Source organism: Limulus polyphemus, unplaced genomic scaffold (genome assembly GCF_000517525.1).
Source record: "Limulus polyphemus unplaced genomic scaffold, Limulus_polyphemus-2.1.2 Scaffold525, whole genome shotgun sequence".
NCBI classification, from domain to species: Eukaryota; Metazoa; Arthropoda; class Merostomata; order Xiphosura; family Limulidae; genus Limulus; species Limulus polyphemus.
Genome location: NW_013666135.1, coordinates 320,097 through 334,931, shown reverse-complemented (window position 1 = coordinate 334,931; position 14,835 = coordinate 320,097). Strand labels below are relative to the sequence as shown.

Genomic DNA, 14,835 nt, shown 5'->3' with positions numbered 1-14,835 from the left:
CGACAACTCAGTGACTTGTTGAGTATGGCGATGTATTTACAGGACTAAATGACTCATGGGTTGAAATACAACTCAACACACACATATATATATAGATGATGCTCGTCCAATTAAACAACTGCCATATAGGCTTCCACGCAGCACTAGAGACAGCCAGCACTGAAATACAACATATGTTAAAGGATGAAATCACACAGACTTCAAAAAGTACTTAGTCGTCTCCAGTAGTTATTGTCAGGAAAGAGGAAGATGTACCCAGGTTCTTTACGCATGTGAATGCTATAATTCGCGCTGATTCTTTTCCTCTACTGCAAACAGGTGAACGTCTAGACATGTTTAAAAGTATCTTTTGGTTCCACAACTTAGATCTGGCATCTGAGTACTTGGAGATTGTCTAATTTATGCTAATGACATCTTAATACTTGGTCACATATTTGACTCTGCAGCTGAGAACCTGAAAATGGTATTCCAGCGAACAACAACAACAAAAAGACAGGTTTGAAATTGAAACCTGGGAAATGTGCATTCGTTCTCACTAATGTGGAATTTTTCGATCAAATTGTGGGTAGAGAAGAAGTCTCTATGAATCCTGATAAAATACAAATATTATGAGATTGGCCTCAACCTATGACGAATGAGATGTTTGCAGTTGTCATGGTTTCACATTGTATTACTGATGACTTGTGGTTAACATTTCTAAGATCGCCTCACCTTTATCGGCTCTTACTAAGGTGGAAACAAATTTTAAATGGAGTGGGGAATGCAAATAAGCATTCTAGTCCCTAAAGTGTGCTTAATAGAAGCTCTGATATTGGCATATCCACGACAGTATTATGAATTCCTGCCAAATTCCAATGATATGGGAGTCAGAACAGGGTTTTCGCAGTTACATGAAAGAGTAGAATGTGGAACAATGTATGCTAGTTATTTATTCTCGAATCTTGAATGCAGTTACTTCATGACAAAAAAAAATTACTTTTTGCAGCTGCTATCTTTGTGACGCACTGTCAACACTATTGGTATTGTAGAAAGTTCACTGTCCGAGTGGAACATGCAACGTTGAAATGGTCATAAACTAAAAAAAAATCAAAACCATAACAATGCTGAAGTAGTATGATTTAATCATGCAGTATCACCTGCCCTCGCAACACGGAAATACAGATGGATTATATTGCCGAATGGTGAGGTCATGTCCATTTCTGCTATAACAACTGACAATACAGTAGGAGATTCTAACAGTGGATGGATGCCATAGTTAATGTCATGAGATTTAGTTATTATAACTTTGTAAGTTTATGGCTATGTTCACACATTCTCAGAGCCGAAAGGGGAGATCGCTAGAGTAAGTTGAAAACGTTTAATTATATTGATTAACAGGCATTAATAAAACTGTTTTACGAATAATTTATAAAGTTTAAACAGCTATCCGTAATAAGAATGAGAAGAAGCTAAACTGAAACCATACTTTTTAATGAATTTATTTTGTAAGTATTTGAGCTAATATCTATATCACCTAGATGCTTACATTTTTCATTTTGGTTAAATGGACAACATAATAACTTTGTGGAAAGAGAATATTAACCGGAAGTCTTAAATATTGATGTTAATATTAACCGCTTTGCGTTGTACATGAAGAAACCAAGACCAATTGAAAATGTTATCAATGAACATAAAAGTTGTTACAGTTGTTCCTGTAATTAATTTTATATTCTGTAATTATTCAACTAATTATTGATTAAAATGTTATTAAATTTAATATAAAAAGGAAAGAATATTCCAAACAAAATTTAAAGTGGAAGAATATTTTTGGGGGTAATACTTGCATGATATTTTTGTAAATTTTAGCAAAGGTCCATAACTTAAGGAATTTTTTACTCGAACATGTTGCATCATGTTATCGTAATGTGTGCGAGTTTAAATATAATAAACTTGCACTGGAAGTTGGATGTACATCCGTGCTAAATTTAAGTAAAGAGAGAGAGCAGTTGTAAACATATTGTGAATGTTGTTCTTTGGAGACCGTAAGTTTTAATCAGGTCAATTCTATTTATAAAAAGCATATGAGAAAAGTCACCATAAAGTATAATGTATTATGTATAGGGAAGAATGTTTTGTCTTACACAATTAAATTTTGTTTTTAAAAACAAGTGTATTGAGTAAGTCAGTAACTCGAATAAGTACTTTCAATAAATTTCATTTTCTTAGAAAAATAAATTATCATTAATTTATAGCAATAACATAATGACAATCATTTACTAGGGATTGTTGATAATCGCTGATAGTGATACTATCATTGGAATGGTACTGACAGTGACATCATATTCATAATCATGATAATGCTTGATGAGTAATGGTGGTACATGCATTTGTAAAATCAAAACTACAATAAGTTTGAGTACTAGTACAAAATAAGTTTTATAATTAAATGAGTTCATTTTTAAATTGTTCAGTTTGTGTATGGGAATTAAAGCCAAATAGTTGGCGAGACATGCATTTCTGATAATTAGGTTGATTTTAATTCAGCATGTTGCAGAACGTTCTAGAAAAAAAATATTTTTAATATTTAAATATTTTTTTTATCATTATGTTTTAGACTTACCCCACATCAACAATTTGAAATTTCTATGCCTACATTCTTGATGATCCTACCTTAAGTAAACCTAGTGAAACACAGTGGTTTTACTAAAAAATATATGCTTGTTTATTCATATAAGAAAGATTAGCAAGGTTATCCTATAATTTATTCAAGATTTGATGTTTAATTTAAAGAAGCTTCAAAAAAATTTTTTAATCAAACTCATCTAAAATAAATTAATTGCTTCTAATACCTTGCATCCAAACTAAAATAATTTAATTAAATATATGAGTAAGGGAAGTTAAAGTACTAATAAATGAAAATTGTTATTTATTTTTGCAATTTTTTAGCACAAAGCTATACAAAGGGCTATCTGTGCTTTGTCCATCTCATGGAATCAAACCCTAGATTTTAGCAGAAAGTTACTACTATCCCATTGTGAGATAATAAATGAAAAATATCAAGCTTTCAATATTATAAAACTTTTGGGACAATCAAAAATGCAAAGACTAAAATTATTTGCTATGTGATCATGTATTCAGAACACTCATTCATATTTGATCAGAAAGTATTTCTTAGGGTTTCAATATGTGTAGAAATAAATTACGATGGTAGAAATATCATGTGTGTTTGTCCGTTTAATTATTTTGCATATAAAAATTTTTTTGTAACACCTATTTCAGTTCTGAAGTTTAAATGTATTCCTGCTGATGATCTGAAAATTTAAATGGTAGAATTTTATTTTGTGATGAACTTGCCTCTGTATGAATGTATGCTAATATTTACATCTACATATATATACACTTTCAAAACACTATTTTCAATAAAAAGGTTATTTTAGTGATATGAAATGTACTGCAGTCTAAAATGACAGGTATTTTTTTTTATGTTTAAGTCAATTAAGTGAAGATAATAGGCTTAGCAGTTTTTAAATTTTGTATAGTTTTGCTCATGTTAGTTTATATTTATGGAAAATGTAAATTCTGTATTAATTGATTAGAATTCTTTGTTAGGTTGAACAAAGCTGAAGAATCAATTTAAACTTTGTAAATGTATGATAAAGCATCATGGCTAATGGAAGAAATCCTCAGACGGTCACTTTGTTTGATGAGTCTGCTAATGGTAAGTAGTGACTAAATATGTAGTACATATCTATACTACCTGACATATGGTTAATGCATGTATAGGACATTGGGGGAAGTACTGCACAATTGACATTTCATTTCAAAGTACCTAGCTGATGTTTAAAAATTGTTGTTACAAAAATCACATTTAATAGAAAGACCAGAGAGGGTAAAGCTGGTCCCAATCAGAAATTTGAGTGACTTTACCTGTGTACTTAATTTAATGTGATATTTACACATACATAGAAAGTCCATAAATTATACTTTTTTAATAAATGTTGAACACTAGATAGTTCTGTAACTATTATATTCCATATAAAAACCCCTGTATTTATAAAACAACATGCAAAGTTAAGGAGTTTCAGACAAAAGCTGTATTTCATGCAGAATGATAAACTGGATACATTAGACTCTTAGTCGTAGCACCAACGCTTCAAAGAACCTAGGAGTGAAAGCAAAGAAGAATATGTTATAATGTGTCAGCCATGCCACAGTTGTCATATTCAATGCCAATGAGGCCTTCCACCAAATATCGGGGCTCATCAGGCCAGGTGGGAAATGATAGGTAAAGTATTAGTCTAGACCAGGGGTTCCCAAAATTTTTAGAATCGTGACCCACTATTCATGACCACAGCTTATGGCGACCCACTCAAATTTACTGGGCAAAAACATATGAAAGAATATAAAGAATATTATTTATTCATATTCACGTATTTCAATTACATTTAAAAATACTCACGTATTTTCAATAACATTTCCAGAATTTATAAATGTTATCTAATTGATTAATAATGAGGCATGTGTGAAGGATGTGGTTGTTTCTTGTTACTGTCATGAATGGCATTGACATCAACATCAATGTGGGTTAGTTTCATGCATAAGGAATTTGACAATTGAAGTTTATTTCGGAATTTGTTTTTGATTCCTGGCAACAACAGCCTGGCAATGAAAGCCCGAGTCTTGAACTATCTCGACAGACAGCATTTAATCGAAGCTAATGCGTAATTCTAGTATAACTTTTTACGACCCACTAACATTCCGCGACCCATAGTTTGGGAAACGCTGGTCTAGACACTATTTACATCAATTTTCATGAAGTCATCTACTTAATGATATACAACATTATGTTCTCTTAAGTTTTTTAAAATGTGAATAAGCTTTTATGAAGCTATTGTTAAATATACGGGTATATACAATGTTGATGTTACATGATAATGTTGATCTGAAAATGAGGGATAGGCTCTTACACTTTAGAACCTGGAATACAAGAACTCTTTTTCAAGCTGGCAAATTAGACAATGTAATAAAAGAAATGAATAATATGAACGTAGATATACTAGGACTAGCGGAAACCAGGTAGATTAAAAATGGAAAGATCATCAAGGAAGATCACATCATAGTGTATTCAGGTGGAGTAGGCATCATACTAAAGAAGTGTTTAGCTAAAGCAATGACTGGTTCCAATGAAAAATAATTTTGATCTATTGTACATACTAGAACTAGAACAACAATTAGACTACACATTGGATGAAAAAGATATGGTAGAAAGAAGACAGAATACAGTTAAGAACAGAATAAATAAATCACTCAAAGAAATACTTTCCATTAAAAACAAGAAACAGGGAAGCAAATGAATGATTGATGAGATACCAAAGAAGATGGAATTGAGAAAGAAATACAAGAATATTGACAGATATGAAGCAATAAATAGAAATATAACAACTGAATGCAGAAAAGCAAAATAAAACTGACTGAAAGACCAATGTCAAGAGATTGAGAAACATGAAAGTCTACATAGATCCAAACAAATTAATGATTAAGTCAAAGAATTGAGTAGTATAAAGAACAACATAAGAAAAGACAGTGGATGCATAAAATACAAGATTTGGAATATCCTATTTGATCAACAAGAGATTTCAGAAAGATGGGTAGAATACATAATGGAACTATATGATGATGATGATAGAGAACCAATTCCAGACTTTGGAGCAACAACTGGACAAACCATCCTTAAAGATAAAGTATAAAAAATTCAATGAAGAGGAACCCACTTTGAGACTAATAATGGCTGGAGACGGCTTGAATGGGTAATGAAGAAAAACTTTAATATAAGTTTCACATAACATCAAATGTACAACGTTTCAACAAGGTTTTGTCATCATCAGGTACAAAGTATAAAAAAGTCATAAGCTTAATGAAAAATGGAAAGGCAACTGGATCAGATGATTTGTCAGGAGAAATGTTGAAAGTATTAGATGATTACAATCTTAATATTATAACTGACTTGTGTAATATAACATATAACACTGGATATATACCAACTGAAATGAAACAATCTATACTTGTTCCACTACCAAAAAAAAACCCCCAAAACACAGAACTTTACAGACTTCAGAACATTCATTTTAATGAGTCATATAACCAAACTACTTTTGAAAGTAATACAACAATGAATAGCAACTAAAATAGAACAAGAAGGAAGCAACTTACAGAATGGTTTTAGACCAGGAAGTGGCACAAGGGAAGGTATTTTTAATCTATATGTATATATAGATAACTATATGCTTCATAGATTACACAAAGGCTTTTGATAGGGTAAAACACTTAAATATGATAGAATGCTTACGGGAGATAGGAATTGATGAGAAAGATCTCCAGATCATCACAAACAGCAGTAGTAAGAACAGAACAGGGAATAACACCATAGTTTAAGATCAAGAAAAGCGTAAGACAAGGATGTGTATTATAATCTAATTTTCTCAACCTATACACAGAAAAAAACATTAAGAGAAATAGAACATATAAAGGGAATAGTGATCAATGGAATTAACATCAACAATCTAAGATATGCAGATGACACAACACTACTAACTCTAAGTGATCAATGGAATTAACATCAACAATCTAAGATATGCAGATGACACAACACTACTAACTCTAAGTGTATCAGAGCTACAAGAGTTACTAAACAAAGTAAATGAAAAAGGAAAAGACTATGGAATGGTGATGAATGCTAAAAAGACCAAATCAATGGTTGTAACTAAGAACCAAGATGTTCCTAGAATCAATCTAACTATAGAGAGAACATCAGTTGAACAAATCAAAAATTATATATATAAGACACACCAGCAATGAAGATAGTAAGAGCAAAGTGGAAATTCAAAGAATAGAAATAGCCAAGAGTGCATTTAATAGCATGCCAAAAATACTAACATCAAGAAACATTAACATAACAAAACAAATGAGACTAGCCAAGTGTTATGTGTCATCAACCCTACTGTGTGGTGCCGAGATGTGGACAGTATCTAAAGTAATTGCTAAAAAGACTGAGGGATTTGAAATGTGGACCTATAGGAGAATAATGAAAATATCATGAACAGAACATAAGATAAATGAACAAGTATTAGAATGATGAAAACTAAAAGAACATTATTATCAAATTATCCAGAAAAAAGAAGTGAGTACTTTGGATGGATAATTAGAAGAAATGAAATACAAGGACTGTTGCTAAAGGAAAAATGAATGGGAAAAGAGGAAGAGGCAGACTAAGAAATATGTGGATGGATAACATCAAAGATTGGATGGGAATATCATATAGTAACTGTGTTAGAATGATGGAAAAAAGAGAATAATGGTGTCTCATGACAGTCAATCTGCTTCAAGCAGATGACACATGATGATGATATATATAATATGGCTATGTCTCTGTCTATGGCTATTGGTTGAACTGTAAATTTGTTTGCAAAATAAAAATACAGGATAACTATAATTACATGTGTATTTCCAGAGGATCAGGCGGTGAATCAAGTATCTGTACTAAACAACAGCATACCTCTCCAATTGTTGGTGGAGTGTCTATTAGAAATCCTCTGTCAACTCCAAGAAAAGGATCCCATGAAAAGAAACTTGATTTATAATGGTAAGTTAGCAAATATTTTAAAAGATTAAAAAAATAAAGCAATTAAGCTGTCTTGATTTATACTTGTAAAAAATTCTCAGGTTTCTTCAAGTGAAATTGAATTCAAGTTAGTTTTAGTGCTAAATTCCAGAAACTTTAGTTTTTAATATGCATAGTTTAGAATTTCTTGATGTTTTGACTGTTTGTTTTAACAGATAGTAGTTTTCAGTCACTGAATTAAAACATTGCTTTGGATCCCCTCACAGAAAAATTTATAATATTCATTTTAACCAAATTTTCATTACTGCAACTCATGCTTTTAATACATCTAAATACATAACTTTATTTTGTGAATTCCTTTTATATATTTATTCAAACCTTATGGAACTTACCAGGGTGTGTGTGTGTGTGTGTATGTGTTTACTATATATATATATATATATATATATAGTGTGTGTGTAAAGGTTTACATTTCCTTCTTAGACATAATGAACTGTTGATAGTTCTTACGTCTTATTAGGAATTAAGGTTAGCTCAAGAGTCAGCCAGAAGGTAAAATAAACTTTCATAGCAAAAACTACATGTTGATGATGGTCAAGATGATCCCTTTAACAAATACAGAGAAAGTAATGGAGCAAAATGAAACTACATTGTGCACTGTCAAGTACATAAAGATCTATAAAATCTCAAATGGCTTCAGAGACTAAACTGATTTTATATTTACCTCTACCACCAAAGGTGATGTTTCTCCCCTGTGTGTGTTTGTCAGCAAGATTTCTCAAATGCCTAAATGGGTTTGGACAAAAGCTGGTATACAATTTGGATATGACCCAATTTAGAATAAATTAGTTTTTGGAGGGTCAAGGTCATAGCAAGGTCAGGAAAATCAAAAGCTCTATCTGTTAATGTGGGGACTGATTTTTCACATTATTTATAACTCAGTCACAAGTGATCAGATTTTGATAAAACTTGGTGGTCATTATTCCTCATTGTCCTGCTAAGAATGGTCTGTATATGTTGATAACAACAGACATACAAACACATTTTTGTATTTTTTGAGGGCCAAATATGATCAACTCTGCGTGATGGAGGTATGCTCTTTGCTGAGTGCCCCTCTAGTTATTGCTGAGTTAGTAAATTGAAGTTCAGAGGAGGGAGGTATAGTTATGCATAAAGCTCAAGATATTACAGATACAATTTCACCTCATTACTGTAAGTTATAAGCCTTGGCAAGAGATTGGTCATTTTGCTACAGAACTTGACCAGATGACATTTCATATGGCTTGTTCACTTTTTGTACAATTAAATGTGTTTTTATTTGTTCATCTAGACACTGTGGTGCTTTATTTAAAAAACTTAGCAGGTGCTGATGTACATGGAGGAATTTTTATATTAAAAAAAATAGTTTTTGAAACTAATGTTTTTAGTTAATTATGAAATGTGCATCTGACAGGATGGATGTTTTAATGAACTGCTTCTATAATAGTGTCCAAAATTGCTAGTTCAAAATGGTTATAATTAAGGATTATTCTACTATTTGATCTGTACAAAGTCTATTAAACTTAATAAATATACTTCTGTTTGAATCAGTAACCTGTTATGTTGTGTTGTGTAACTATCATGTGCCACTCTAGTATGGTGTATATAATCAGGCCCTCTCAGAGGTTCAAAGAGGTCTGGGCCACTTCTATTTTTGAGGCCCCTGTCCATAACAAAAAAAAAAAAAATGATACATTAAGATAAAATAAGATGATCATTAGCTCTAAAGAAAAGGGAAATTTGGATATTTAATTTGTATATATAATTTGTAGCTCTAAGCTGAGAGTGTTTGTTACATTTTGGTCTGATTGGGAGGCACATAAAAACAAGTTGTAAAACTTAACAAATGCAAAAAAATTAACAAGCATTTATATTTGAGGCTCAGACCAAATGGCCCTCCTGACTCCACATCTAATTGACCCTATATATAATATACAGTATAAGATTCTAATTCAAAACATGTTAAATCCATCCAGTTTTACTCTATGCTCCTTTATTATTTGGATTTAGTCATGGAAGCTGAATATTTTGTTGTATAGTCCTGTTGTGTTTTATATTACATTGTGTGTATTTGGGATTGGTCTGTGTCAAATGGAAGCACAAATACTTTTGAATTTTACAATCTTATTTGTAATTGGTCAGATATAGATGTACATTGTGGAAGCAGTTTTAGAGCATTCATAGACATTAGTTTCTATTTTGGAAGGGCTAAGATGTGCTGTACAGTGCAGTGTTTTTGCCTAGGTTCTTTATTGTATATGTCAATCATTGCCATATTTTACTCTCAGTTTTCCTTCTTTATTTTAGTTTCATAATTCAGTTTGTCAGTTTTATTCAGCTTTAATTTCATCGTTAGCACTAGGAAGATATTGTAGATAATTGGATTTTTAGAATGTAAACTAAATAGTACTTAAGTGCAGTTGTGTTCAACAAACATATTATAATAAGATACAGTGTAGATTTTTAAATATTCTTTTGTGTTTATTGGACTTACTGATTAACTTAAAATTGAGTGGGAGGTATTAGAAATTTGATTTATCTGAACTGTGGTTTGTATTTACCATTTTTAATGTTCTGACTGTGTCGTAATGATTTTACAATGAACCAAAGTATTGTCATTTTCAACAGTGACTTTCACAGTTTTACAGTGAAGGGCAGAGGTGTTGCTAGTTGCTGGCACATAGCACCCATGTCCTGATTCTATTTGACAGTACTCCGAATCCCCAGTTGATGTCTTGAAAAATCAGAATAGAAAACCATGATTGATATCATACTGAAATAATTAAAATTTCCCTGCCTATGGGTCCAATTCTCAAATCAAAATTTTAAGTACCTACTGATATGTCTGATTAAGGGTTTGATTTTTAATCATTAACTCCTTAAACCTGAGCTGATGCTAATAACATCTGTCTGAAAATCCTGAGTTACAGATGGTGACAGCATCCAGTAACATTTGTCTTTTTGATTGAAAACTAATCCAAACCATGTTTTTTTATCCATGAAATTAAGGAAATTGGAATTTTATAAGGTATGGTGATAATTATTAGGAAATCATGAAAATTATTATGGCAGAATGCATAAAAAGCTGTGGGTTTAAAAAGTTAAAGCTCAGTATTTATTTAATACCCATAATGGTGGGTATGTCTGACCCTATCTTGTTATTCTTTTGTGGTAAACATATAACCAATTACAGTAAAGAATGTCTTAAATGTTATATGAAATTGTGTTAATCTTATACTATAATCAGAAGCCTAATCTTGCTGTGTTTTTGGTCAATTATTTTAACTATGTAAATGAGAACCTTTCAAATAAATTATGAGTTACAGAAACTGGTTTGTTTTAAAGAATGTATAAGAAACTGGGTTACTTAAGTAATGATATATTGAGAAAACCATTCTTTTTAGTATTTTTTATTGAAAAATCACTTTTCATATTTTTATTTATTAACACTTTATATACATATAATTTAGTATAATTACTATATGCTGTATGTTATTGTCGATATTATTAAATTTTCCATTTTTTTCCAGCTCTATGCCAGAAATTGATTAGTCTCAAGGTAACGTGCATTTTTTTTTTAATTTCACTATTCTGAAGAAGTTAGAAAAGATGTGTATTCATGTAAAGTTGTTTTTATTGACTGCATGTTACGTATATCTATAACAAAATTTGATGTTGATAATAATATAGTAATTTGACACAATATATGTTAGGTTTGTAGAAAGAATATTATTATTATTATTGGTACGAGTTTCAAGAAAGGTTGGTGTCTGTTGCATTTCAATTGCTTAAATGGGGTAAAATAATTTTAAATATTACATAGAAGTTTTCACTGTAATTAGAACATTGTATGCTAAGCTTTCAATCTAACTTGTTAAATTAATAGCCTATGATAAATTGGAACTTTCTGATTAGTGTTTTGGTAGAATAATTTTGAGTATCAAAAATATATCTATAATAACCAAAGAGCTTGTGTGTGTGTGAGAGACTGCCATAGCTCCAAGAGGAAAGAACCTAGAGACCTGAAACTTTTCACACGTACTAAGGGGATTTTGATAGTGTGCCCCTGGGTATTATTTTTTAGATATGACTAAAAAAATTTTGGCTCATTTCTTTGCCCTACAGTTTACCCTGTAGCCCTTAAGCCCCATAATTTTGCTTCCTGAAGGTCTATAGAAAAGTATCATTATTTTCTTCTAATTCTCACCTACTGAATGAACAATATGTGGAAAGTTTTTGCCAAATAATCTTTTTCAACACAAACATGGAAAGAAAAATACAAATCTGAGAATTACAAAAAACTTAATTGAACTAAGTTTGGGAAACTGCAACAAAAAATGGGGAGAAAAATATAAATCAGAGAACACTGGAGATTTCAGAGAATGAAAAGAATTCATATAAAACACAGCAAGAAAATAAATAAACCTGAGAAGTTAAATCAATATTATTTGCTTTTAAAAATAGTTGAATTAAGTTTGGGAAATGGCAACAGGCAAATCAATTAAAGAATTGGGGTAACTATAGAAGTAACTAAGATAATGGAGATGCTTGACTGGTGTAGTTGTAGCAAAAGTTGTTCACAAACATATTTCCTTCTAGTAAAGTAAATATCAAGCTAAGCTACTCTGAACTGGAAGCCATTTTGGTTTATATAATTGAAAATAATAAAAAAAAAGCTGGTATTTCATGTTGAGATCATTACATTATGATTTCTTGAAGCTGAGATATAACTTTGAAAAACAGTGATTGGCAAAAAAGTGATTAACTACCTTTTTATTCAGGTTGCAATGTCAAGTTAGACCAATTTTGTTTGCATCCATTATGAAATTTCTCCTGAGTAATGTATTATGCTTAGAAATAATTTCAGAAATCCAAAAACTCGAATTTCCTTGGAGCATCCTTATTTCTTATATGAAAAATTAAATGAATGAAATTCTATATTGAATAAATCTTAACTCTGAAGTATTTTTATTTTATGAATGTCTGGAGGAATGACTAGAAGTTTATTTTATATAATTTGTTTAATTCACTGGTGCAATTTTCAACTAAAGTTGGGTCATACCTATTCATGTACTATAATTAAGAAAAATTTAGATGGGCTTAAAATATTAATTTTAGTGAAAGCAAATTTCTGTAGCATGGGCACAGCCAATGTACCTAAAAACCATAAATCAGTGTATATGTTTGTGAGTATGCATTTATTAAGTCATCAAGAAATTAATGTTGCATTTTGGAACACTTTCATTAACCACTCCCCCAAAAAAGTACATTACATATATTAGTTAAAATGATCCACCTAAACGTCATGTTAGTGTAGACTATATAATGTGTAATGTTTAGTATACTCTAATCCCTTATAGTGATGGCACACGACCAGACACATTCGGCATTTAATGCTGTTTGAATACAAAAAGGGAAACAATGCCTCTGTAGCTACAAAGAATATCAAATAAGTTTAGGGAAACGTTTTGAACGTTCGTAAGTGTCAATGATGGTTCAGCAAATTTTGTTCAAGTGACTTTAGCCATAAAAACTGTGATGGCAGGGGCCAACATGTTGGAATTGATATTGATGCTCTGCTTGTTGAGTCCAACCCAAGGCAACACACTCGTGAAATGGCCCTGAAATTGTATGTCTCTCATGAAACAATATGTAAACATCTAAGGAATATGGGAAAAGAAGGTGTTTGGGTGCCTAACAAACTCTCCGATTATCGTCGTTTCCAATGTGTGAACGTTGCTTCATCTTTTCTGGTGCATAATGCATGTGAACTATATTTGGATAGAATTGTCATCGGTGATGAAGAATAGATTTTCTATGTGAATATTAAATGCCAAAAACAATGGCTCAGTCCCAGACAAAAAACCACTTTTGACTCCTGTTACGTATTAGAATTTCAAGTAGCATGAAATTGCATTAACTGATAAATTTAAATTTAATAGTTAAATAGTACTTTGGATTTAGTAGTTTAGTAAAAGCTGATGCATAGTTAGTTTATGGTATATGCCAACAAGATTGGTACACACAGTTTTATTTTTTAACTCAAATACGTTTTAATACACATATATACACACACACACACACAACAATACAATTTACAAATAGTTAATACAAACAATGATTTATAAACAAAAGTTTCACAAACTTACAAGCAATATAAAGTCTTCCTTTTAGTCTGGCTTCTTCGATATCTTATCGAGGTTTCACGATGAGCAAGTTGATTACGAATTGACGTAGGTATAATTCACTTAACAGAAAGCTAGCTAGCTTTGTCCTTCATTGTTTACCAGCCACACATGCTGAGTTTTCCACGATGAATTTATATAATGTTTTCGTAAAAATACTAATGTCTGATGAGAATTCACTGAAGTTAAATGATTTATAATTTTCGAAATTTGTAAATGCTCCTGGTCAAATATCTGAAGTTTTCCGATTGATAAGCATTATAACAATCACAGTTATGGCTTCCGAAGTTTATAGCACATTGATCATAGCACACTAATAATTGATACTCTTTTTTTGGTGCATTGCGTTAGTTATATTTATAGGCATGTGGAGGCTTTCTAGAAATTTCAGTTTTATGTAACAGTACTGATGCTAATACAAGTGTTTACGTATACAAATATATTGTTGATTCTTACTCTTGAAAAGTCTTCAAATTTGGAGAATAGGCAGGAGTTTTGCAATACATATTTAACAGTATAAGCTATGTATGTTTCTAAATATAAATTTAATCTAAACAAACGGTGATATTAAAATAAATATATAATAATAACTTTGTTACACCCCAAAACCTGGACTCCATCCGCAGAAAGTGATGCTTTGCATTTGGTGAGACATCAAAGGAGTAATTCATTTTGAACTTCTCAGTCCACAGCAAACTGTCAATGCAGAGATCTATAGTCAACAACTGGAATGTTTAAATCAAACCCTTCATCCTTGTCAGTTGGAAAGGTGTTCTTCTTTTCCATGACAATGCACATCCACATGTGGCACGATTGACACAATACAAGATTATGCAGTGAGGTTGGGAAGTTCTCCCTCACCTACCATATTCTCCAGGTATGGCACCATCAGATTACCATCTTTTTCATTGCAACATCATCTTAATGGGAAAATGTATGCAAATGTGGAAGGTGTTAAAGAGGACATCAACATGTTTTTTTGCTTCAAAGTCAAGTGATTTCTTTAATCAGGGC

At 31.3% G+C, this 14,835-nt stretch overlaps 1 protein-coding gene across 4 annotated transcripts in view; it reads left to right on the top strand.

Moving 5' to 3' along the window:
- The first annotated feature begins 1,889 nt into the window (after positions 1-1,889).
- LOC106458867 (eukaryotic translation initiation factor 2-alpha kinase 1-like) overlaps positions 1,890-14,835 on the top strand; it is a 53,159-nt gene continuing 40,213 nt past the window's right edge. For 3 of the 4 annotated variants that reach the window (XM_013918424.2, XM_022385228.1, XM_022385230.1), the window contains exons 1-4: positions 1,890-2,021; positions 3,589-3,697; positions 7,487-7,618; positions 11,167-11,195. In XM_013918424.2, coding sequence (XP_013773878.2) covers positions 3,643-3,697; positions 7,487-7,618; positions 11,167-11,195 — 216 coding nt within the window. In that variant the 5' untranslated portion in view covers positions 1,890-2,021; positions 3,589-3,642. Of the gene's footprint in view, positions 2,022-3,575; positions 3,698-7,486; positions 7,619-11,166; positions 11,196-14,835 lie in introns of all 4 variants that reach the window. The other variant, XM_022385229.1, reaches the window with a different exon arrangement.